Source organism: Lepidothrix coronata, unplaced genomic scaffold (genome assembly GCF_001604755.1).
Source record: "Lepidothrix coronata isolate B3197 unplaced genomic scaffold, Lepidothrix_coronata-1.0 Scaffold9, whole genome shotgun sequence".
Classification (NCBI taxonomy): Eukaryota; Metazoa; Chordata; class Aves; order Passeriformes; family Pipridae; genus Lepidothrix; species Lepidothrix coronata.
The window spans coordinates 2031833-2058318 of NW_016690189.1; the positions used below are offsets into that span (position 1 = coordinate 2031833).

Below are 26486 nucleotides of genomic sequence, written 5' to 3' on the forward strand. Positions count from 1 at the left end.
GAAATGATACACAGCAGATTTTAGAATCTCAAAAGATTTAATCTGATAAAGTATTTAAATACTCTAAACTCCTGAATAGTGCATCGAATTAAATTTGTTACACACAAGTGGTTTGGATGATCAAAACTGTAAACACTTACTTTTCAAATATGTCCTATAATTTACTGATGAACTGCTACATTAATTTGTATTTTAATGTAAATTAATTTTACTTTTGCTATGGTTATTTTAAAAATTTGTAGCTCTACAAGTGATGTAGTTTTAGAGACATGTATCACACACACATGTAGTGCTAGTAACCAATTTCTTTTCAGACCTTCATAAATACCAGTATAATTATTTTACCTTCCATTTTATTTTAGTAGGCTGCTTTCTGAACTTGTGCCTGCTTTTGTCGCAGCAAAAAATTGTGTCGCAACACACATTTTCATGATTGTTGTCAAAAAAAGAGCAGTTAGGGCAGTTGTTAAGTTTAAATGATCAGTAGAATGCTACTGTGAGATCACTTGGGATGGGGGGAAACACGCGGAAATTTTCCAATGGAAGCCATTGGAAGAATATAATTACCTCACTTTGGACATTAGCCAATCCTGCAAACATCCAATTTCCACAGATGTGATAGAAGTTCTTTCCATTTAGTTTAATGAGAGTTGGATGGGGCTGTAAGGCATTACAGTCCTTTAGGGAAAGTCTCAGGGGATCTTTCATCACCAGAAAAACTGAGGATGTTGGTTTTATGCTTCCCCCAAAGTACAGCAGCCCTTGCATCAGCGTGTCTCCACTGCTGTTCCCTAGCATTACTGGCTCAGGGGGAAGCAGGACACCATGCTGCTGCTTTCTGTGTCTGAGAGGAATCCAGGATACTGGCAGATGATGTTGTTTAGCTTTCTTCTGGGCTTAGGTCATCCATGAGCTTTAGTGAGTTGTTCAGCTCTTCTGTGGATGTACTGGACTGCTGTAGCAAAGAGCAGAGAGTAGATGTGATGCCTCACTAATTCCTCCCTCCTGTCAGCATTGATTGGCACTGAAAAGGTCTGTGTCAGACTGTCACAGAGTTCATTGGCTGGACCTCAGCAGTGCTTTAATCCTTATGGACAAAATTATAGGATTGCTTCCAGTGCTACTGATAGTACCTCTGTTTGGGCAGACTTCTTTGATCTTTCCCCTGCTATCAGGGGAATTGTAAAGTGTTAGGAGCATACATTGTATCAGTTCTGTATGCTAAAATGGATCACATTTACTAGATTAACAAATGCTACCATGTCTCTCTTGTTTCAAAGTTGATTTTACTTTGGTTTGTTTTTTGTAAGAGATAAAGACAAGCTGTAATATATCAACATAGGACTTAAATAAATAAATGTTGTTGGGGTATGCACTTACCATCCAGTTTACAAACTTAACTTACTAGACTCAGTTCTAGTAAGTCCTCATTAACATCTGTATTGTGGGAATGTTTTATTACAGAAGTTTGTTATTCATGCAGCATTGTCATCATGAGAGCTGGGAGCCATTAGCAGACTCAAGTATCAGTGAGGATTCCTGATGTAGCAAAGCAATGCTGATATTCCCTTCTTTCCCACAGTTTTATGAGGCAAGGAAAATAAAGGGTCTGTAATGACATTTTGGGAGTAGAGAACTGAAAGCTGTAAAATATCTCTGTTCTTGTCCTGATGCTGGGTGAACATAAAATTCTCTTTTCTAAAAAAAATTAGCAGTGATTCTTTCTTCTAGAAGATGCAGCATTTGCTTCCAGCAGATAGATGACCATTAATGACAGTCAGTATATGTCTTCACAATCATCACATCAATAGCTCTGATATTCTGAGAATTACTATTACAGAGCATGTTGACAGGATGTATGACTTGTAAACATTAGAGGTCATGTCTGTGAACTGAAAGTAAATGATAACCAATTTGTGACTTATATCTCCAGTTCTTTTCACTCTCTTTCATCTGCTTTCTCTTATCCTTAATTCTTCCTGGTTCCCTCATCACACAGCACCTTCTTTCTCTCATTTACACCTCCTGCCTCTCTAGAAAAAAACACTTGCCAAAGACTTGCATGGAGAATACCATTACAGGAGGAAGGAGGAAAGTTTAAGCCTTTGAAATGTTTTTGACATATGGCTGAGAGGCTTAAGGCTCCCCGACAGTGCTAGTCTTTGCTCTGTTTTCCAGACTGTCTGTCCACCATAGGATACTTCTGATGAATAAATATAAACCAATATTTGTCTACTTTTCCCTCTACTTCACACAAAGCTTGCTAAGAAGGACTGAAAAGCCTTCAGCTAACATTTTAGTAAAGCAAACTGAATACTGATGTGTATTTTTTTAGTAGCTTCAAGACTAATGTACTGTAAAATGCACATTTTTATCTTGTCACAGTGGCAGAAGTCACGAGGGTAGCTGTTTTTTTGCTCAAGACTAACGTGGCTCCTGTTAGTGGTTGTTCTTTATCCCGCGAATATGTTGAATGTTCCTGCACTGAACCATGAACAAGAAATCTCGTAACCCTGCTCAAGTGTTTTCTAACTGCTGCTAATTACTGCTAGTTGGACAAGAAACATTTTTGGAAGGAGAATGGAAAAGTGTGTTGCGTATGACCCTGCGATGTCAGTGGCAGTCAGCAAAATTGTGTGTGACCTCAGATAAGGATCAACAATCGAGACAAGCCAGGATAAATTGCAGCATTGCCAAGTTTAGAGAGAAGCCAAAGGAAAATTGGTTGCAGTGCTGGCTTCCAGGAGGTTGTTCCCCGGCATGAGCTGGCTCAACTTGAAGGCATGTGAGGCCAATTAAATAACTCTGAGCCACTTGCAGGGGATATGTCTCTCAGAAACTGCTTTCATGAAGGGATAGAAGGGCTATTGATCAAAAGATATAACCTTCATGTTTGCCATAGTTAAAATACTATGACTAGAGAGTTGTTTAATAAGGTTTATTTTGAGTTGGTATTTTTAACTCCTCAGTGGTTGAATCTGTAGAATCCACTACAGAGATATTGGATCTCTAAGCCATTAGCAGTGGTAAATGGCATTTAATTTTGCTCCAGGAAAGGATTTCTTCTTTCATTAAGTGTCACCTCTATGTGCCAAATAAATATAACTAGCATCACTTACATTAGTGGAGCATCCTAGGACAACACTGCCAACATAAATTACTTATGATTTAGGATGGGTTTAATACTAGTCACAGCACAAAAAAATATTACCTTCCAAGCTTACCACATATTGCAGGTAGCAGAGACAAAAACTTTATCCTTATTAAAGGGCTATTTCACCATAACAATAAAATTTATTGGCCCATTTTTACCTGCCAGCTTCCTTTCTTGTATACTATAGTGATTGTTTATGTAGCCATAAACATGAACTTTGGCTCTGAAGCTCCATTGAAAAGGAATACTAATGAGGTCTTCCTTTTCCTTAGCTCAAGGACAGGCTCCTCACTGCCTAGCCGATCCAGGAGTTTGTGACAAGTCAGATTAGTAACTGTCATCTCAAAATAAGCAGAAGTTTTCTTCTGATTTCTGGAAACACTCTTTGAGATTTCACCAAACAAACCTTAATTTTGCTGTACTGCAGAGTAATATGCTTATGTCAACAATCAGAAAGTGAGGCAAATATTTGTAGATTTTTTTTCTGAAATAATTTGGGCAAACCAATGTAATTTTTCTGCATTCCTTGGTTATTGAAATTATTAAAAAGGCAGCAGAAGGTTAAGATTCAAATTTTATTGAGCATTGTGCTCACTAATATAGTTGACTTTGAACTCAAGAAGTTAGAAATTTTGCATGTTGTTTCTAAAAATAATTTCTATCTTACTGTATCTTGTATCTTTTCTGATTTTTACCATATAAAAATTACCATTCTGTATTTGTGGTGGCTTAAATCTCTGTGCTGATTTAAAGACAATTAACAGATGGCTGAGCCATAGTAAAGCCTTCATATGTTATAAAAGCAGGTTGTCCTATGAATGCTATACACTGAGTGAACACAGGAGAAATGTGAGATCAAAGTAATACAAGAGGAAAAGTAAAGATAATAAATAAAAAATTAACAATCATGACTAATTAGTAAATTTAATAATACATAAAAAGAGTAAAGAAAGTAAATATAATGTCCTTAATGTGATGTTTGTACTACACATTTGTATCACACTCTAAAAGCTCCAAATTGCACTGAAATCAAAATATGATGTAAAAATAATAATGTATTTAATGATAATAATATATTTGACAGTCCCCTTTCCATTCCTTTGGAAATGTTTGATACCATGATGAAATCACAGAATCACAGAATCATTTAGGTTGGAAATAACCTCCAAGATCTTGAAGTCCAACCTTTGACTGAACACCACCATGTCAACTAAACCATAGCACCAAGTGCCACATCCAGTCGTTTCTTCAACACTTCCAGAAATGGTGACTCCACCATCTCTCTGAGGAGCCTGTTCCAGTGCTTAACCACCCTTTCAGTGAAGAAATTCTTCCTGATGTCCAACCTGAACCTCCCTTGGTTCAGCTTGAGGCCATTTCTTCTTCTCCTGTTGCTTGTTGCCTGGGAGAAGAGGCCAATCCCCACCTGGCTACAACCTCCTTTCAGGCAGTTGTAGAGAGTGATAAGGTCTTCCCTGAACCTCCTTTTCTCCAGTCTAAACAACTCCAGCTCTGTCAGCCATTCCTCTTATGATTTACTCTTTAGAACCTTCACCAGCTTTGTTGTTCTTCTCTGGCATGCTCCAGCACCTCAGTGTCTTTCTTGAAGAGAGGGGCCCAAAACTGGACACAGTACTCAAGGTGTGGCCTCACCAGTGCAATATCAAGATACATCAATAAATACATCAAGAAAATCTATGTCTGAATAAAATTTCCCTTGTAAAAATTGTGACCTTCATGTTACATATTTAGGAGAAAGAAAACACCTTCTTTTAAAAGTCTCTGTTACCCTGAGGCTTTTCAGGGTAGTGCATAGTCCTGTTAACCACTGGTGCACATATTCACATACTCATTCTGCTGCATGGGCCTCTGACACCCTGTGCAACACATAAACCCCACCTTAATACAAGTATTGTGAAAAATGCCTTTTTCAGTCTTCTACAGTGGAGTATATTTCACACCCAAGTATAGAAAAATACCATGAAAATTACTATTTTAGCAATTTCAGACTGAAAATTAGTTATGACTTAGCAAAATATCCCTTTTATATGAATTACCATGCTTATCTTTCCTAGGTTAAAGGAGTGCAGTCACTAGCATGCAGTCCTTTTTTTTCCTGTATATTACTAAGTTCACCTCAAGACTTAATCCTACAAACATTGTCCAGCATAGTTTTGCTGAAATTAATGTAGCTATTTATAACTGAAAGGAGTCAAACTGGAGCTCTACTTATCAGCAGCAAAGAAAATTACTTTAATGGGACAACTTTGAGATTTTTCATCATTTATGATTTCTCTTTCATAACGGAGCCCTCTACCTACATTTTTTTGAACAGCAGACCCAATTTTCCCTATGGGATTTATCTGTCACAGAATCATAGAATCAACCACATTGGAAAAGACCTCTGAGATCATCAAGTCTGACCTTTCATCCATGCTGTGGTTAGTAGACCATGGCACTAAGTGCCACATCCAGTCTCATCTTAAAAACTTCCATGGACAGTGAATCCACCACCTCCCTGGGCGGCCCATTCCAATGTCTGATTACTCTCTCCGTAAAAAATTTTTTCCTAATATTTAACCTAAACCTCCCCTGGCAGAGCTTAGGTCGTGCCCTCTTGTCCTACTGCTGGTTGCCTGGGAGAAGAGACCTACACCCACCTGGCTACAACCTCCTTTCAGGTAGTTGTAGAGAGTGATGAGGTCTCCCCTGAGCCTCGTCTTCTCCAGGCTAAACAAGCCCAGCTCCCTCAGCCTCTCCTCATTGGGCCTGTGCTCCAATCCCTTCACCAGCCTCGTTGCTTCTTTCTGGACCTGCTCCAGCACCTCAATATCCTTCCTGAACTGAGGGGCCCAGAACTGGACACAGTACTCCAGCTGTGGCCTCACCAGTGCTGAGTACAGGGGCAGAATCACTTCCCTGGTCCTGCTGGCCACACTGTTCCTGATCCAGGCCAGGATGCCATTGGCCTTCTTGGCCACCTGGGCCCACTGCTGGCTCATGTTCAGCTTCCTGTCAATCCAAACTCCCAGGTCTCTCTCTGCCTGGCTGCTCTCCAGCCACTCTGTCCCCAAGCCTGTAGTACTGCATTGGGATGTCGTGGCCAAAGTGGAGAACCCGGCACATGTCTACTGTTCTTTTACTTGGGGACTGTATTTTCATCCTTAGAGCTAGTGGGGCTACCAGCAGGGCTAAAGAAGGAAAAAGAAATGCTATTAGTGTTGTCCCTGATTTTATTTTGTAGTAAGGATAGTTGCTAAGGAACTGTCATGAGACGAGGAAGAACATGGCTTGCATCTTAGTCACCCTTAACAAGTTTAAACCCATGTATCTCACTCCACAGAGAAGAGAAAGAGCCTATGGCCTAAAGGTTAAACGGGATGGAGAATGCATTCTGTCTCACTGAGGCTGACGCAGAAATCCTGCATGGGACACCCAGGGACTTAAAAACATTGTTCTGTGGGAGAAGTGGCTTAGTTTCTGGCTTGTGTGGGGTAAATAGCTCACTGGTTAGGGTTCCAACCAAGGAATGAGAAGTCTTCAGCGCTCTACTCTCAAGACTATTTTAATTTTTCATACAGTGACTATTTCATCTAAAATGCTAGGAAAAGTCAATTTGCTGGCCTTCTAGGAGAGGGTCATATCTACACTACAGTTCTGGCATGCTTTCATTCCATGAATCTATTTCAATACAAAGTCTTGTATTGAATGTGGAGAATTACCCAGGAATACAGAGCCATGCCTGTCCCAGAGTGTCTAGGACATATTGGAATTCAACATTTTATGAGCATTTTGACAATCTGGTGAGCCCTGAGAAAGGGCAAAAGAAGAAAAACAGTGAGATCTGGAGAGCCTCTTTACTCTGCATGGATTCACGTTCCTGCCAAGCACCATACATTTCTATCTTTGGCTTTCAATAAACATAGTTATTTTAGGTTGTAATAGAATCAAGACAGTTCAGACTACTTCTCTAAGGTGGGAATGCACAGAGTATTTTTGTCTACTGGAATACCTCATGGAAGTATGTTGTGATGATATTTTCTTTTTATCAAGATTTGTCCTCCTTTGACCTTCCTTCATCTGAGTATAGCTGGTTTACACATTTTAAGACAGTTTTCTAACATGGGGTTTCATATCTGAATTTCTGAGAGGGAAAAAAAGACATTATTTTATTACCTTGTGGCCATTTTAGTTCTCAGTGCTAGAATCGGTTATGGAAGAATTTCAGTTGAGAGCAATAAGTTTTCATACTGAATAAAATGTCTGTGGAATGTTTATTTGCCAGGAAAAAAATCTGAAATAAGAATATTTTAGAAGAAATCACTCGATAAGACAAGGTTTTGATGATGCGTGATTTTGCTGTGTGCTGTCAGTAACATAACACATTTGCAAAAGTGTTTTTTGTAGAGTTCTGCCTTAGTAAGTGAGGCTAAAGGATGACATAGCTTTAAGCTCTTTTCTTTTTTCCAACGGTATCATTTTGTGTAATGAAAGGACATTACCTCCCCCAGTCAATGTGGCTTCCATTGCTGTTGTATTGTATCTGTGGATACCTTGTGAATGAACAATTCCAAAGCAGCTACGGATAATTTATTTGCTGATTATTCACCTGTTATTAAAGTGGTTCCAAATGAAGTGAAATGGCAGACACACTTGCTCTTGGAAGCTCTGTCCAGCTATAAAAGGAATTCTGTGTGTTCTCTGCAGTGCTCAAGCAGCTTTACAGATGCATCATATTTAATTAGATTAGTTTTAATTAGACTGCAGATGCAAAGTTGCATCTGTGAATCACTATTAGTCTTTTTTGAAGCACTTTCAGCCAATAACAAACCGCCATCTCATTTGCATTAATTTAAATGGGTTAACATTTTGCTTGCTGGAATAATCACTATGGAAGAACATGTATAACTTAGAGATTAATGTGTTATTGTCCTGTGGCACCATATGCAGAAAGTGAAGTAGCCTAAGAGACAATCATGCAAGGAAAGAAAAAAGGAAAGTGCTCTGGAGAATTAATTCACTCTTAAATAAATCTTTCTGAGGTTCCATTTATACTTATTTAAATTCCTTTAGAGCGCTTACTTTCCAAGGCAATCTTTGCAAGCTTTGGACTTTATTGATTGCTCATCTACCATTAATGTTTATTTTCTTTATGATCTTTTTATTTTTATTTCTTCATGCTTCACAGAGCCCATTTTCTTTTGTTGCCTCTCTCTTTCTGTTCCAAGCTTAACTCAGTTCTGAGGAGGTGGAGGATTAATTGTTCAGTACTGGTGATGATACAGGTTTGAAAGAATTGTTTGTCAGCTGTTGAAAAGTTCTTATTAAGGGAGAGCAGAGCTGCTTCTTTAGTTAATGGCAGAGTACTTGCAAGAGCAATTGGAAAGCTGGGACAGAAACCTCACAGGACAGAATTCATCAGGACCATGACCATTGATTTCAGCAGACTGACTTGTAATTCCAGAAGTGGTTATTTTTCTTAGTCTTAGTTATAGCATTCCCTTTTAATTTTAATTTCTCTTTCTTGCCAAACTTGAGGTTAATCACTTCAAATCCAATTGTATTTATATAGAGACACAGCAAGAACTCTGCTATGTACTTCTAATTTTAAGATTTGATTATTTTTTTCAGCCTCTTTGATCAGCAGCAATGAAATTAATCCAATAAGAAGAAATAGGGTTTAATTAAATGATTTTAATAACTCTTGACAATGCACTTTTGACAATGAGGGGATGCAGTGGTTGTTAAATAGCAGTAAGAAAATGTGCTCATTAAGAGCAGCTGCTAAGGCTGGCTGTAAATCCTGGAGCAAAATATTACTAAGTGAAAAATTTATTTGGTAATAAAATGTATGCCAGTCTCAGGAGAGGAACATACACAGGGTGTGAGGTTAGGTTGATTGCTCTCAAGTTTTAGTGGCATTCTTTGTGATCCTTAGGTCTGCTGGCTGCCCATTTTTAAAAGGAAAATAATACTTTTCTCTGGCTATGCAATTAACAAATCATCCTTCAGAAAGCAATTCAAATATAAGAAGCACGGAACATGGGGTGGTGTCAACCAGAAGACTGTAGGTCAAAGCCTAGAGCTTTAGAGTCAGACCCTGATGACTGTTCACTGCAGTAAAGTCAAGCAAGATTGTCTAATAATTGATTTTCAGAGCTAGCATAAGGTTCTGTTTCCTGTCCTCTTCCAAGTGAGCAGAAGCAGCTGTGACATTTCTGCATTGAGTTTTCATTGTGCCCTTACAGGAATGCTTCACTTAGTACAAAAAGTCCGGCCTGGATGTACCTGTAGGATCAACCTGTGCTGAGCACAGTCAGTTCAATAGGATGGAGGAAAGGATGCTCTTTCTGTGAATTGAGCCTGTACAACTAGATCTCATAAGGGATGCAAGTGCCTAGAATGTGTCTGGTTTTCATTTGGACAGCGTAAGGCACGATTGACACCTACTGCAGATAATCAAAGATGGAGTCTGGTACTGAGAGAGGAGATTTATTTCCTTCTGTCATATCCAGGAAAAATGACTGACATCATTTGAGAAAACCTTGCACCCTGCATTTAGTATTACATGGCTGGCTTTCAGACTTAGCACAGGTGGGAGGCAAGGGGTCTCAGAACAATGAAAAGCCTCTAGGCTGGCTGTCCAGCAGCAAGCCAGATACAGGGATTTAAAATGGAGGTTTTTCATCTGAAACACTTAGCACATGTCTCAGAGCAGCATACTGGTTCACTGGTCCACTTAACATGGGGGAATGAAAATTCTCTATCGAAGGACAGATGCCTACAGCCTTTCTTTTTGATGAATGGGGGGTAGAACAAGGCTGGTATCTTCTGATACTAAACTGGTAGCACAGCTCACCACTCGTAATATATATAATCTTTATATATTAATCTGATAGTTAGAGTGCTCTTGCAGGAAATGGAGACAGAATAAATTCCTTCATTCAGCCAAAAGCTTTAATGTATGACAGCACTTCTAACTCATGCTGAAGTCATGGCATTGTGTAGGAAATGATTCAAACTATAGGACAGAATGAGAGGGGAGAACAGATTTCTGGTTCCCATTATCAATACTGATACATTTTAGAATCAGCAGCAATCACCAAATAGAATATAGAAGTCGATGAAAAGTCTTCTTAGTGATGGTTCTTCCTTTGTTCCTTGCAGAGTCATACTTTACCCTCTATGTCATTTTTTTTAAAGGGTGATCAAAGTACTAGATAAAATTTTTAGGGAGAGTTTCTGTCTTAAGAGACAGACTGATGGTAGTTGCTTTTGCTTGATAAGTCAACAAAAAAAGCGTTGATGCAAACTACTTGTATTAATACAGACCATGCAAGAACATTTTGTGCTGTCCTTCAGGATGATATGTGAACTACAAAACAGTCTTTTCCAGGCTGTTTTTTCACATCCACGTCATCCCCTAAACTAAAACTATCAACTTATAGTTACAGCTGTAACACACTCATGGCCTAGCTGGATATAAGGCCTGACTAGAGCTCATGTAAACTAATTATTCAGGCTAATTAGCAGGAGGCTGAAGCACAACACAAAAGAAAACATATTCCAGGCATGCTGAATTATTAACTTACAACATTGCTAGGTAGGCAAATTGAGAAGCACAGCAACAGTGAGGAGTGTGCCATATATGTACCTTACAGAAGTAAAGATGAAGGAAGCGAGAAATAGTAGTATGTAGGAAATGTGGATTAAGGCTTCAAATGCAGTCTGCAGCTTTGTCTTTCCACAGACCTAAAGAGCTGTATCTATACATCAACCATATAACACTAATTTCAGCATAGTAACATGAAATTACAGACCTGAATACATAAGTGTTGTGTTCTTGGTTCTTTCAGGAAACTGACCACTTTTCCAAGAAACACAGCTTCACTGGTCTTGTACAGGTAGCTTTTAATGCCTCCTAGCAGCAGTTTTAGCTTGAGGAGCACTTTTAACTTCTTCCAGACTGAACAAAAAATAAGACAAACTTATGCCTGGTATTTGCACAAAGCATTTTGGATTGAATTGTGACCTTGCCTCAATGGAACAAAATTTCAGCTTTTGTATTTATGGAGACCAGAAAAAAGCTATGGAGTTCTTGTTCTGAAAAGGATATCTTCCTTCTTAGGAAGCATGACTCCAGATTTGATTATATCTATTAATGAGGTCAAATGATGCTTTTAGACTGGTAGCTAATGTAAACCAAATCTATTTATCACTTTGGCAGTGGTTCCTGCAACAACGTTAATGATCATTACAGCATTTATAGTTAGCCAGTCAGGAATGGTGCTTTTTGTGCAAAATGGCAGAAGTTAGTAATCAATCATCATCATCCTCGTCATAATTGTGCTGCTAAATGAGCTTCTGAAAAAGAAGAGCAACATGGCTATTAAACTTAGTTGTACCTTGAATATAGATTTTTTACTACAAAGGCCACTACTGATATGGGCTTGCAGCCTTGGTAGCTTCTTGCGGAATAAAAAAGGTTCAAAATACTAGGCAAGGGCCCAACCCATATTTAGATTCTTTGCTTGAGTCTTTTAAAATAAAACTGAATGCTTACAAAGAGAAAGGAAGGTCAAAGCCTGCTATTGTATTAAACAGCAGATGAAAACAACATTCTGTCTGAGTTGTATACAGTCTGTGAATAATCAAATTTAATTTTTCTTTATTAGCAGTGTGTCTCATAACACACAGATTGATAGTATCTTCTAATACACATCATGGTGACAGCTGTGTGCTGATGGAACAGAAGAGGCATCTGCAAAAGCTGTTGTGCACATTTATACCAGGGGTGCTTTGTTGGCGAGTTTGTCTTGGCAGGGAGGGAACGAAGGGATCCGTCTTTTGTGGTGCTTTTTGAGGCAGAGGTGAGGCTTGCCGTAGGAACGGGTCTGTCTTTTCATCCCACCACTGGGATGAGGCTTAGTATAGCTGGGCTGTCAGTACCTGCTCTCTCAGAATTTGTGCATCTGCTATGAATATCCTGACCAGCATATCTGCTTAATAGATGGAGGTCATGAAAAGATTTTAGTTTGAATGCCTGGGGTAGGCCCGGGACCATTCAGTCCTTCAGTGGGCACCCCCCAGGCAGTCTGGCACACTGCACTCTGCAGAACAGATCACCTTGCTGCCCTGGCCGACCAGGCATGCATCATATAAAGGTGCAGCAGAGCCCACACCATCATGCACCCAGTCTCACGAACCGGTGTCATGCCCTTTCCTGAGCTGAGCAGAGTGCCATAGTGGTGCCTGCCAGGAATTCTCTCCCTCATACCGCTGCACAACATTACTGATATACAATTTGAGGTCCCTTGGAAAAATGCATACATAGAATCACAACCAGCCTCGCTTAGTCCCACTGTGGTGAGCAGAGCCAGCCAGAGGTGGAATAACACAGTCACAATTCCAGCACCCTACTCTGCTGCTTTCTATAACTGATATATGGTATGAACCCTTGCCTGTGTATGGTGCACCTGGTCGGCATTGCTGGCCGTGCACCAAGACCGGGATTACCTGGCAATCTTAGCATCCACTTGAATTCAGATTTGAGAGAACACTGGACCAACGAAGTATATCCTGTTTTCGGTCTCCATCAACATGTGCATGGCTCATGCTAATTGTACCTACATCAGTGGCAAGTATTTTAGGACCATTCTTGGTGTTACAGACACCCTACAAACAAAAATGATGAACCATGTGAGATCTTCCAGTCATTGTGACTAGGGATAGGGAGTTAATTCTCACACTGAAAGGTTCAACATGAAAGTGCTTGCAATACAAAAATTTATGCAAAAAAAATAGGCAAGACTATGTAACCCGAAGAATTATTGAATATACCACATTTTTATTTGGGGCATTCTTTCTAAAAGCTGTCACCTGAAACACCAGAATGAGCCATGGTTGAGGTCTGTTTTGTGTGGTATAAACTGCTAGTGCCTCAATAACAGAGTCATCTTAGGCACTTCTTTTGGAGGGTCCTGGCAAAGAAGGTCACTTGGTTTTCTGTGTCCTTTGTTTCAGGGCCTTGTCTTAGCCATAATCTTGGCCACTGGTGAGATATGGAGCTGTCAGTCTGTGTCTGTGTTTTGTCTAGAAAGAGGGTATTCATGTCCGAGGTGGAAAGGATCCTAGGAGGATCTTATTGAAATGATAGAAGGGGTATTTAGCAAGGGCCGTGCACAGGGGAATGTTAGGCAATATGCTTGAACAGGCTGGACCTGGTACATTCTGGTAGGCTGATGGTTAGACAAGGGAATAGTTCTTGTGGGCAGTCAGTTAGACCGAAATGGGCACATGCCCACCACACGGGCTTGGGACCTTTCGCTGAAAAGCCTCTCAGGCAAGACTGTCATTTTATTTCATCTGTGCACAACGTCTGATCTGGTGAGGCATTTCTTCTGAGCCAGTGCCTGTAGGCGCTACCCACTCACAAATGAATGCCTCTTAATAATGATAATATTTAATGAAATAATCTTGTTCAAAGTTTTAGGTGTACATTTAAAATAAGAGATCAAGATATGCAGATATTTGTTTGGTTTCACTGAGCATACACTGTTGCCCAGCAAAAGCAATACACTTTTACAGATACATTACCATCACAAAAAGAAATATGGCTTCTCATATGGGCAGCTGCTTGATTGGTAATAAATTAAACTAATTTCCCCAAGTTGAATCTGGTTTATGATGGTAATGGGTGAGTGATGTCTCCATGTCCTTCTTCAGCCAGGAACCTTTGGTTTTATTTTTTCTCCTCTGCCCAGCTGAGAAGCGGAGGGATAGAGTGGCTTTGGTGGGCACCTAGGATCTAGCCAGGGTCAATGCACCACAGCAGCACAGCATGGCAAATGAAACTGAAGTCTCTGTTTATGCTACAGATCTGTAGAGATAAAATTAGGTTTTAAATTCCCAAACACTCTGCAAGGCTGGAATATTTTCAGGGTGTGGCATGTCATTACACTCTGTGGAACAGTAGTTACCCTGCAGACAGTAACTATTCCACACCAGGGTAGGAAGTGCCACATTTCAGCCCTTTTCAACAGCATCACTCTTTTGTATGAAACATCCATGAAGAAAATCTGAAAGTAGTCCTCTGACCTTGCTGCTTGGGAAGAAGCAGAGTGAAGCAGGTACCCTAAGGGCTGAGCAAGGCTCCTGGCACTGCAGCAGCTGAGGTGCCAGTGAGATGTGTCGGAAAGATTACAGCCTTGAGGGGCTTGATGCAAGGATATAGGGCACCTCTGATGAATGTGTGGTTCTGGTGCCACTCACGGCACACAAAACTAATGTGCTGGAGGGGTTCCTTCTGGATGTGAGTTTGTATTACCTCTGTGCTATGAGGGCCCACACACTGTGCATGCACCAAGGTGGTGCTTGAGATGCTTCCTCTGGTGAGATCCAAGGTTGCCACTGCACCCAAGCTTCTCTCTGGTGCCCTAGCTTGCACTGTGCACATGGCATCCTCCAGCTCTTAGCTCCCTGTACTTGTGGGTGCATGCCTAGGAGCTGCAGTTGACATAAACTTTGTTGCTCCAATGCTCCCAGAGTGTTTTCTGAGTTCTAACCAAAGTAATTTTATTCTGTATATATGAACATCTGCATCTGTGCTGTTCAGATATTACTACCTACCTCCTTTCTAAGACACTTTGTGATCTACTATGAAAATTACTATGTATGAGCCATTTTTATTTGAGACCTTTTAAATGAATAATAAATCTTAGACAGAAATAAAACTGGCTCTTACTTTCAGTGGGAACTTAATGTATTACTCCGATGGTTGTTATCTTTTAATAGTAGCTGTTCTCCTTTAATTCCTAAGTCATCATGTCATAGCATCCTGTGTTAAGATTGTGTACGTTAACAGAACATTGGCAAACAGACAGATAGAGTTTCTATAAGTTCATCTTGTCAGAATTCACAAACTGGTTCCTTTTTTAAAGGATTCCTGCATAAAGATGTGTCAAATTAGCTCTTACTTCCTAGGCAGTGGAGTTTGTACCTCGTGTGGGAATTTATAACATTCACATGTACTGTGCATGACTAATTCTAGTATGCAAGAAATGTGATTCCACTTTTGAAAATTGAAATACAACCCTGACTCTCATAATTGCAGGGTGAACCTTGAAAATCTGACACAAATAGCATCTCCAAATGTTCAAAAACTGAAAAAGAATTTAAGACCAGTGTTCATTGCATACAGTGAAATCAAAGATATATAGGCAAGAAAGAATATACAAGAAAATCAAACATATATAGGCATAATTGATTTTTCCCATCAATTTCATTACTTTTGAGGCTTATTCGCTTGATTTGTGGAATTGATATGACTTGAGTATTTTGTCCCTTTGAAAATTCCAGTCCCATGTCAGACAATTTTTTACTGTTTGTTTTTCTACAGTCTATCAATTGAAGTTTGAAATGCAATATATTGTGTATGCCAAAAGAAAAGTGAAAGGTGTTTTAACCACAAAATAGAATTCCACATGATAGAAAGCAGTCATTTCAGTCTTCTACAGATTTGTTTGTCAGAGTTGAATATTAGCCTTATGGATTATTTTGTCCCTTCTCTAGAAAGTATTTGGCCTCAGCTGGTTTTGGTACATAGAGTTTTTGGAAAGTCTTCAGCAAACCTGTCTGGCTTCCAGGTCTGGTTGGAGGCTCCAGCTTTCTTCATCTTTCCCAGATGCTCAGTGTGCCCAGCACTGTCTCTGGCAATTATCTAGATCCTGAATTCACTTATTTTATTTTAAAAGCTTTCTGGCAGCAGATATATGAACTGATAAGAATCATTAGTCTAAAATTATTATCTACTGGATTAGAAATCATCTTTCACCAAAGCCAGTCCTTTCCCTACACTGTTTTCTGTCTTAAGTGACTTAGAGGTTTTGCTGGAAAGGAAAAGCTGTTTTATTTGTCACACTGGCCAGCATTACAGTCATTCCCAAGGGACATGCTGTGCAGCAGGAAGTTAGGCTTCTGGTTCCTCCTCTGGGCAGTTGCATGCCAAGTGGGATATATTGTCTTTCACAGAGCAAAGTGGAAGAAAAGGCTTTCTTCCTTTGCCCTCTGTGAAAGATGTTATACCCCATGGGTATATTTGCTAGAGGAAGTGTGAGGCAGGAGCAGGCAGGAGGGCTGAGAGCTGTGAGAGGATAAGAGGAGAGCTGGCATCCCCGCAGAAGCATGGCACTGCTGGGAAGGACAACCAGGTGCCAGAGACCACCGGAGGGACCTTCCTGAGGAGCCTGTGGCCACCAAGGAAGTTGTGCATTGGTGGTTGAGCTCATAACGAGCCCAAGAGAGCAGCCCAGATCAACAGTGATACAGTCATCAGAGGGTAGGGGTGTGTTAACACTCCTTTGCTCATATTCTATTTCATTTTGATTAGTGGGAGGGCATGTGCAAGTTAACAGAGAAGCTATTTTCATTTTAGTATTTATACAGATGAAACCTGACATTTAAGCTTGAAGGCTTTTGCGATCTCTCTGAGGTAATTCCTTCAAAGAGACATCTCAGCAGCTTCACTTCCTCTTTTGGGCTGCCTCACCATCCTGTCTCATCTGGAAACTCCCCTGTCTTGCTTTCTCTTCCTTTCTCCCCCATGTATCTCAAGAGATAATGGGCAGAGGAGCTGATGAGACTGAGCAGTGAGGAGCTGGAGGAGAGGGGAAGCGAAACACATTGGGAAGAAGGAGAGAGAGAGAGAGAGACCAACAAGACAAATTGTTGGGTAGCTGTGTTTTACCATAACAGAGAACATATCATATGCCCTAAAAGATGAATTAATACCAGCAGTAATAAACATAAATGACCTGCAAATTACAATAGTAGGTGTGGTTTTGCCTTCAGGTGAATATCTTAGTCATTTTATGCATTTTGAGTTCCAGCTTTATGAGATACAATAGGCACATCATATTCTCAAACAGCCCAAGCACCTCGACTAAATTTGTAGCCAGATCGAGGATTACTGCTAAGTTCAGTGTCAGTTGACTTGCAAAGACTGGAATGTTCAGGCATATGAAGTTTGGATGATTTTGCATAATAATGTCTAAGAAAGAAGCTGTAGGCAGGAGTATATTCAGTAAAGTGAGCCCATCTGATCAGCGCACTTTCATGGACTGTTTTGCATGTGGGGAACTTTCACTGCCAGAACACACATCTCTTAGCTCAGTTAAGGCTTCAGTAACTTCCATAAACTATTCATAGAGATAGCCTTATGCAACTGCAGATGCTCGAAAAAATAAAGGGGAGGAGATGTCAGCATGAGAGCATTCATTAAGTTATTTAGTAATGGTTCTTTCTAGTGATGGGTCAAAGGTAGCATCATTAAGCACATAAAAAATTTGCAGTAAATATAAGAAAGTAAAAATAATACTTTGCAAACATGCTATTGAAACAAGAGGTCACACATAAGAGTGTATGGGGTGGAAATGTAGCTGTATAAGCCCGAAGGCTAGTATTTAAATCATCAGTATATGTAACTATGTATTTTCAGTTTCTCTTTTCCTCTTTCACAAGTTATTTTACCATGTATCAGCTTTTTTTTTTCTTTACATTGATAATCTTTGTATTTTTGGTACGGAAGTCTTCACTTTTTCATTCAGGTTTTTAGTTCTTCATTGACCTTCCCTCTATTTGAGTTCTAAGTTAGTAAAGTTTCCTCTGGCATCGCTGGAAAGGAAGAGGAAGAAAAGGAAGAAAATCATTAGGATTAAGGACTCTGTTCTGTTTCACAAACTGTAGCACTTTGATGCTGTTACACTATTTTGTGACTTCCCCCTTGCAGTCTTTCCTCTGCAGTCAAATGGCCTCCAAGGCATTTGATAATTTTAGATCGTCTAATGGGAATGCCAGTTTTAGGCCCAAGGCAAAATTTGTGGCTTTTAAATTGAATAACTCAATAATACATCGTTTCCTTTGAATCTAGCATGTTCAGTGGAACAAGATTTAATGACAAGTTGGGACACAAGCCAAACTTAGTACAGCTCAGTAGAAGCAAGTCAGTGAAATGAAGCAGTTGGTCCTGAGGACCCAGCCCCACACTGCAAAGTTTGTGGGGCAGTGCTTCGGCAATGGGCCAGTTGCCTTTTGCAGTTGGAGCAGCACTGTTAACTGAGCTCTGGGAGTGTACATTTCCACTCACTCATTGTGCCCTCCCAGATTGCTGCAGAACATGAGTACAAGCATGGTGTATGGGTATGGTCTGGAGATATGCCTTGTAAATGCACACCCAAACTAAAATTATAATCCAAGTGCATCACAGCTGCTGTATTTGTGAACTGTATCAAATGCATAAAATAACCCACATTATGCATACAACTCTGGCTGGCATTAGTGGAAGGAAGCAACAGAGAGGGATGAGATAGCTCACATCTCCGTTAGCTGCATCCATGTTTGACTGTTGTTCATCGTGATTGAATTATGCAAAATTGGTACCCAAAATGTCTCGGTTATCAACACAATCCTAAAGCTTACTCTCTTCAGTGCCCTGCTATTGCTCAGGAGCAAGCCATGTGTTTCGTTTTTTCTACACACTCCTTTTACAAATAGGCTTCATTCCTGCATTTCAGAGTAAAGTCCTAGAGCATACTCTGGATTGGATCAATAAGACTAATTCAAGACCTTATTTACTAACTGCTACTGAGCAGATCCCCTCCTATGGATTTATCTTTAAGAGCTTTGTAGAATCTCCAAATCATGTAGCGATTCATGATGGCTTCTTCAAAATAAGTATTCTGTATTTTCCCACAGGATTAGAACAAAGAAAATAGCACTGGAACACCAGAAAGTTTACACACATATTAATTATCCTTAAACCAATAGCTTTTCCGCTTTTCCTTGGTTGCATAGGTAAGTATTGCTTGTTTCAAAGCACCCCCTTGTGCAAACACCAGGTAAGACAAGTTGTACAAGAAGCTTCTCTGGCTCCCTGACACCTTGGTCCCTGGGACATGATCTGCGTTTTCCATGTCACCCACGCTGCTTTGTCTGCCACAGAGGCCTTTTCTTCAATAGCTCATGTCCAAAGACCTCCTGAGGTTTCAAACTGCACTACCGAACCTGATTGAACTGGTATAATACAGTTGGAGGTAGTCTTCAAACTGTAGGTTCCCATTGTTGTTCATTTAAACACTGGAAAAATTAAATTCTTTGAAAATCTTGTATAAGCATAGGTAAAGTCCAACTGGAATTAACCAATATGAATCTTCAAAGTGAGTCACTGTGCATAACACAAGAAAGTTCATATACTGTTGATAAGATTTTTGCAGATACTAGTCACAGTTGAGAAAGAGGGTTAAAAATTAAAGTCTGCAAATGAGTCTTCCAAAGTGGCTAGTGGTTTCAGTCAATTCATTCTGGTCTGTCCACCTTGAGATGACTTTATAGGAAAATATCTTTTAAAACCTTGGCTTTTTCCGGAGTTCAAGTTCATCTGGCAGTGTCATAAATTGCGGAGCACAGATATGAAAACTCTCGAAGTCTTTAGTAATTTTGGAAAATCTCATCCATATTATGTAAAATGATTAACATTTAAAAATATTTATATCATGCTTTCAAAAGAAAACAAACATCACTTGAAAGCCAGTGATAACTGTATTTCACTTGTCTTAAATCTAATATTTCCATCCACTGATTGGGCAGTCCCTGTCAGTGGCAATGTTCAGATGAGCCATTTTCTGACACAAATAGTACACTTTTATTGGGAAGAATAATGCATTCCTTTTTGCTTTTTCAAACTTGAATTTTGAAGTGGTTTCATAAATGTTGATGTTTTGCGTTACCCCATTCAATTTCCTTCAGTGCTTATGCTTATTTTAATAAAAAAAGAAAGCATATTTTCTCTGAAGAGATAAGTAGGGATTTCTGCATAATTCTTGGTGTTTCAGATATTAATTTGATGATCATTTAATTGCATCACAAGAGCTATTGGGTGAAATTAAATTACAAACAGATGAAAGCAGACAATGCATTATAAAAAAAGAAGCTGATGTATCTGCAAGTATTTCAAATGCTCCCCAAGGCACCCTACATTGTTCATGCTCCAGAAAATGGAGGCAGCAGTGCCAGAACACAACTTGACACAAGACTTTCAGCATAAAGGCACCTAACTTCACTGCCTACACAGGCTTTTTCATCTGTTTGATGCATATGTATATATCCTATTAACACCCACATTCCCTGTCTCCTCAACCCATTGGTTCTCACAGTTTACCCACACTTGATGTGTCCCTCTTCTCTTTCCTCACACTCTGCCATCCTGCTGACACAACACCATCCCATACTCTTATTGCTTCCCATATTCATGCCTAAGGCACTGCTGACAAGTCAGTGAAACAAAAAGCTGATAAATTTGGGCACATTGTTCATTTCGTATTGGCATAACTCCTGTGGATTAGCTTAGGTACAGTGTTACGTAAATACTGTTTCAGATGCTGGGTGTCTGACAGACTAAGTACACACGTGAAGTTTAGAATTTGAGTAGAGCACACAGTGCCTGTGAAAGGTGATGATTTTACATTTGTACATGCTGGATGAAAAAAATATTAGAAAAGTCAGTTGTGCTAAAAAGTGTTACTACACCAGATTTGAAGACAAAATGAAATACTAATACATGAAATACAGATTTTAAGTTGTGATAAGGGCAGATGTGATGCAACTTTAACTGCAGAATTGCTGCTGCTGAGTTCATAAAATACATCCCATAAACAGCTGTTAATCTGTTCACTGTTTGTCTCTTAACATTCATTTGTTTAGTAATCAGTTCTCATTTTTTCTACATATGGTACAGCTTCTCTTTTATAGCAGCTGCATTTAATGAACAGTTGGAGGCACAAAAGTATTACAGAAATTATTGTTTAACTACTCTCCTGCATTATTTTTGTATCTGTCACTGAGGACATTTCAATAAAAGAAAAAAGTCCTTAAATATAGAGTAAGGAAGGTGTAGGTGCTCTGTTGTCTTCCTGAACTGGTAATTTGTAGTGGAAATGCCAGTGACAATGCTTTGCACTCTGCTTAGCTCCTTTAGGCAGTTAATTTTCTCTATTTATAATGTCCATTCCCTTTTGTGATTCACTGACGTCAACATGTCAAATTCGATTCACTCTTCGGCTTTGCTCTGCATCATATTAGAGACCTTTAGGTAATGCACTGAGTGAATATCTAGCAGACCTGATAGACTGAGTGCATTTCAAGATTTTTAGGAAATGACAATTTACTAGATTTAAAGTTTTGTCAGGTATTCTGGTTAAATGTGGGTATCAGTGGTCATTAAAACTGATTTGTATTAAGATAATTGCCTTCTGGAGTACTTATGTTTAAGTGTCATCTTAATTCCTTTTTTTTTCAAAAATTCTGATCTTTAACAAGACCATTTTATCCTGGTAAGTGTTCTCTGTTATTTATTCATGCTTCAGCCATGGCCTGCATCCTGGACTGAGTGAAAAAACACATCACAGGCTTTCCTATAAAGGAAAGTGTAGGTGAGAACATAGCTATGTGCTGAAACTTTGCTAGCATTAAGGGCATGATGACAAACACAGCAAATGGCCTTGTATTGGACAGTCCTTTGTCCTTGATCAGTCTTCACTAGTGACCTTGACCTGCAGCTGTTTCAAGGAGTCTGCGAGTCTTTCAAGTGCAGCAGTGGGCAGAGACTGTTCATTAGAACTGACTGCTTGGATCAGATGCCATTTCATTCCAGAAAAGGGAGATTTCCAGTGAGCTCCACCCAATTCAGACACAATGCCAGGTGGGTTGGGGAGATGATTAAAGAAAGAAATAAGTAATTGCCTAACATTTTACGGATTGCACAGTGTAAATATTTTGGATATACTGTTTTCAGATGGTTGATGAATCAAAATAGCTGCGAGTTTGATATGTGTCATCAGACATGTAAATAGATGTGTTAAATAGGCATTTTATGTACAAATGCTCAGTTGGGAGAAATATATAAATGATGACAGGATGTTTTCGAAAGGATTTCAGGTATTTCTGCAAGGCATTTTCCTGGAAGAAGGCTTATCTGTGAGAGAAATGTGTTTTTTTCTAAATTTAACCCTACTAACAGTTTTCCACCTTCTTTTTGTGTGTGTGTCTTCTTCTCTTCTAGTGCCACCTTGGGCCTTAATAGCCATAGCCATAGTTGCAGTCCTATTAATCCTCACCTGCTGCTTTTGTCTCTGTAAGAAATGCTTGTTCAAAAAGAAGAACAAGAAGAAGGGAAAGGAGAAGGGAGGGAAGAATGCTATTAACATGAAAGATGTTAAAGATTTAGGGAAAACCATGAAAGACCAGGTAAAGTACCTCTCCTTTTCTCAGACTTTTGGGTTGCATTTGGAAGTTTCTGTTTTATGTGTCTAGAAAAAGTTGTGCTTGTTGTCTAAGTAGTGGCTTTGTGAAGAGGGGACCAATTGACAGCATCTTCCTGGTGGTATCTCAACAGATGAACCAGGGTGTGGCATCTCTGATGAAGCAGTGAGCAAATTTCCCTGCTCTGCTAAAAAAAACATGAGCAGGCATATAATGACTCACCTGGAATGGGCAAGTTTATCAAGGGTATCCTGCAAAATGAAGCAAATGTGTGCAATTTTCACTAGAGTGACTTTGACTAGGACCTAGTACAGTGCTTGTATATCTTACTAACAGTATTTCTGAGCTTACATGAGTAGCTTTGAACTCTAAATCTCTTTTTACACAAAAGTTCATCTGAGAAGGAAACAATACCATAGAAAAAAAAATGAGAGTCACAGAAACAAGGGAAAACAACTAAGAAGGAAAAGCACAGGGACATTCAACAGAGTGATGTTTGGAGAATTCATTTTTTACTAGAGAGGAGTAAACAGAGGAGTAAGGTAAAGGAAACAGGCTGTACTTAGATCTGTGAGTCAACTGACTAACATGAAGGAGAAGATTAGTATAATGCCCTTTGAGAGCAGCATCATTTTCATAAGGGCAGAAAAACTTGTCCTTCAGATCTACTTCGTTCAAGAGAAGCAGAAGGTTGCAGGACCTAATACTCAGGGCTGCAGACTTGACTAATATGTTCCTGAAAGAAAATAAAGCTTTCTCTTGACAGGGTTTTAGTATTGCCCTTCCTGGAGCAAACTGTTAGAAATAAGCAGCAGAATAAGGAAATAAATGTGAAGTATACATTTGTCCTCACAGTTTACAGATTTCCTAAGCTAAGAAGACAAAGGGCTATATTTTTCAAAAAAGAAATACTGAAGAAATTTAGAGAACTGTTTTGCAAACCCTTGTAAGTAGGAGCCAATAACTGTAAAGATATTGCATGGTCAAATCTGTGCTCCCAAGACTTCTGGTGAAGTTGAGCTAAAGCAGTGCTGGAGCGATTACTCAGCCAAAAAGAGAGGATAAAAGCATGGTCAGGAATAAGATAAGCAGTTCCATCCACAAGATGGGATCTAGTGTAGAAGAAAGCTTGGCTGAAGGCAGGTTGATTAGAAGTACAAGTCAAAGCTGGGAACTTGAGGACTAGGGCCAGCTGATCAAGGACGAGATCCAAGAAGAGAAGCTTAGAGCACAGTACCTAAAGAGGCCCATGGAGCAGTCCACAACAACTGGTGAAATGCCATGTTCAATGATGGAACAGCCACCAGTGTGGCTCATCAGCCAGTCTTAAGAGTCCTGGAACAAGTTAGCATTCTCCAGGCATGTAGTATGTAGTAGGAGAAGAGCAAAATCAGGAGAGTAGATGAGGAAGCCTTACAAGCCTGATGACTGGCTGCAGCTGAATCACATGAGTAGAGTCAGAAAGGATCTCAGGTAAGGGGAGGAAAATAATGGATAAGTTTCAAAGGTGTATAGAGCTATCAGAGCTATTTCCAGGTTCAGTTATGACACAGGAGGACAAAGACTGGACATGGAGACCCTTGCATCCTCATTGCAAGTAGAGTATTTCAGGTAGTGCCCTGGTGTGCAGTTTCAACCTTGGTTCTTCCTGGAGAGAAGATGCTTCATGTGCCACACTGCTCGAGTGTGTGACATCAGCACAAGACAAATTCACACCTGAAAACAATCTCCTCAGTACACAAAATCACTAATTTAGATGGAGCTATTCCACAGTTAGAAAGATTAGCAAGGCCGAGCTAAAAACCATCAGAGCAGAAATTTTGAGTTCTCCCTTGAAGAAGGTATATGCTGGAGTTCTTTTCTCCATATTATGAACGTGAAATGAATTCCTTGTCTTAAAGCCCTTTAATTTAGCATTCATAGATTCCCTGACTTTGTTCTGAGATATTTAGTAATTGTGAGATATTTACCCCTCAACAATGCATGGAAAATCAGATCATCAATTGTTGGTTCTACTGTTAGCCAACTCCTCCAACTGAACCAAGAATAATTTGGAAGAAATGCTTTGATTATGCTTGTGAAAAAATCCCTTGAGAACTTCATTATGTTCTGCTAATGATAACAAACCTACTTTTTTTATAGGAGAAATAATATGTAATTTGTTGATTGATATTTGTGTGGAATTTGTTCCATATCGTGAGGTCATTGTTGTAGTTATAATATATTAAGTGTTTTTAATTATATTCATTAGCACCTGGATAAATGACCATGGGCTCTTGGAAAATAAGTATTTTACATGGAAAATTACATGATGTAATTAATACTGAATTCCATTTGCTTTTTTTTAATGGGAAAATTTGATAAAAAGCTGAATTCTGTGTCTCTTGTCTAGAAAGAGAGCTAAAACTTTGCAGTGTTGCACAGATAGGTATTTTAAGATGATTCCATTCAAAATACTCTGTATAGTTATTCAAACCTACTTTTGCTGAGACATTTTGGGATTTAACTAATATGATTTGTTTTGAACAGTCAAACCTAAGGAGGTTAGATTCTCAGTTGATGTAAATGTCAGACCTTTAATAAGTAGTTCACCGACTTTCCAGCCAACTCTTCATTGTCTGAGATTTCAAAAACAGACTTCTTAAATTAACACCTCAAATTCATTCCTAGCAGTCTGACAGTATACATATTTTGAGTCCTTGGTGTTCAGTAACTTTTACCAACTTAATTCTTACAGCAACATTTTGGCTGTCATTTTTTGTCTGTATGACGGATTTTTTAGTCTAAGTTAACTTATCAGTGCAAGTTTTAATATATCTGGCTGAACTCAATGCAATGCTAAATGTAGCATATTTCAATTAAGATAATTGAAGCACTTTAAAGGTTCTGGTATAAAATAGAAAGTGGAATATTAAGAATATCTTTTAGCTATTCAAAACAGCAAATTGTTAAAAAAAGTAATTGAAGACCAGGATGTAAATCTAATGCCATTATAAAAGGCAGTGTACAGTGCCAAATATCTGAAACGTTGTCAAAAACCAGAAAACCTACTTCAGTTATTGTTAGGCCTGAACCTGCAAGTGCTGATTACCTTCTGCCTTCAGCTAAGAATGTGTAATAACAGTTGATAAGCACTTGGCATCTTGCAGGATCCTAGTTCCCCTGAGACACAAAGTTGAAAGGGAGTGCTACTTGGTAAATTGAAAGCATCAGATCCTGAAATTATAATTTTTATCTTAATCTGGACTTGTTTGTCAAAGAGAACTTCTGACCTACATTTACTCATGCTGACCTGCACATCTGTGCCAAATCATTATAGAGCCATGTAGTTTGACATAATTAAAGATCTTTCTGACATACAGGTTCAGTCAGCTCAAAAGTCACACATGATAGATATTACAGAAAGGGGGGGAAAAATTTGGTCTCTGTTAGAATATTTGTACTTCGAAACATCCACTGCCCTGGACACAACTTCAAATGAGAAACTGTTTTCATGTGAAGATTATGAACAAATATAGCTGACATAGAGTGGGAGATGAGTTTAAAATAAGGTTAGGTTTTCAATCTTGAGACACATTTCCATTCCAAGCAAGGCTAGTTTTTTCAAGTAGAGTATATAACTACACCAAGGGCCAATGGGAGGATTAGACTCCTTCTAGGGGAGGCAAATTGTTAGTTAATGTACTGCTATAAAAAGGTCATTTCTCCATGTTTTTTACTAATGTTTGTGTGTGGATGTTTTAATTTTTATTTCTCCTCCTATGTCCTCCTTGTCTGTGTTTGTGTCTCATGACTGTTCTGGATTGTCACTTGCGGTAGGTTTATTTTGATATTTGGACGCACCTAGTCTAAAGCTTTCATAGTCTTCTGACAGCTCTGTCTCCTTAGCAGAGATGTGTATGTAGTAGCTTTGATACAAACATCAAAAGGCTGAACTAAATTGATTGGGCATTTTTTGGTGGGGTATGTATTTGGGGGAAGGCTAGAGGAGGGTGAAAGAAAAGAGGTTGTCATTCTTTCT

At 39.2% G+C, this 26486-nt stretch overlaps 1 protein-coding gene across 3 annotated transcripts in view; it reads left to right on the forward strand.

Annotated features, from left to right (window-relative positions):
- SYT1 (synaptotagmin 1) overlaps window positions 1-26486 on the forward strand; it is a 350802-nt gene that overhangs the window by 234572 nt on the left and 89744 nt on the right. For all 3 annotated transcript variants that reach the window (XM_017804502.1, XM_017804504.1, XM_017804503.1), the window contains one exon: window positions 22266-22450. In XM_017804502.1, the coding sequence (XP_017659991.1) occupies window positions 22266-22450 (185 nt within the window). The remainder of the gene's footprint in view (window positions 1-22265; window positions 22451-26486) is intronic.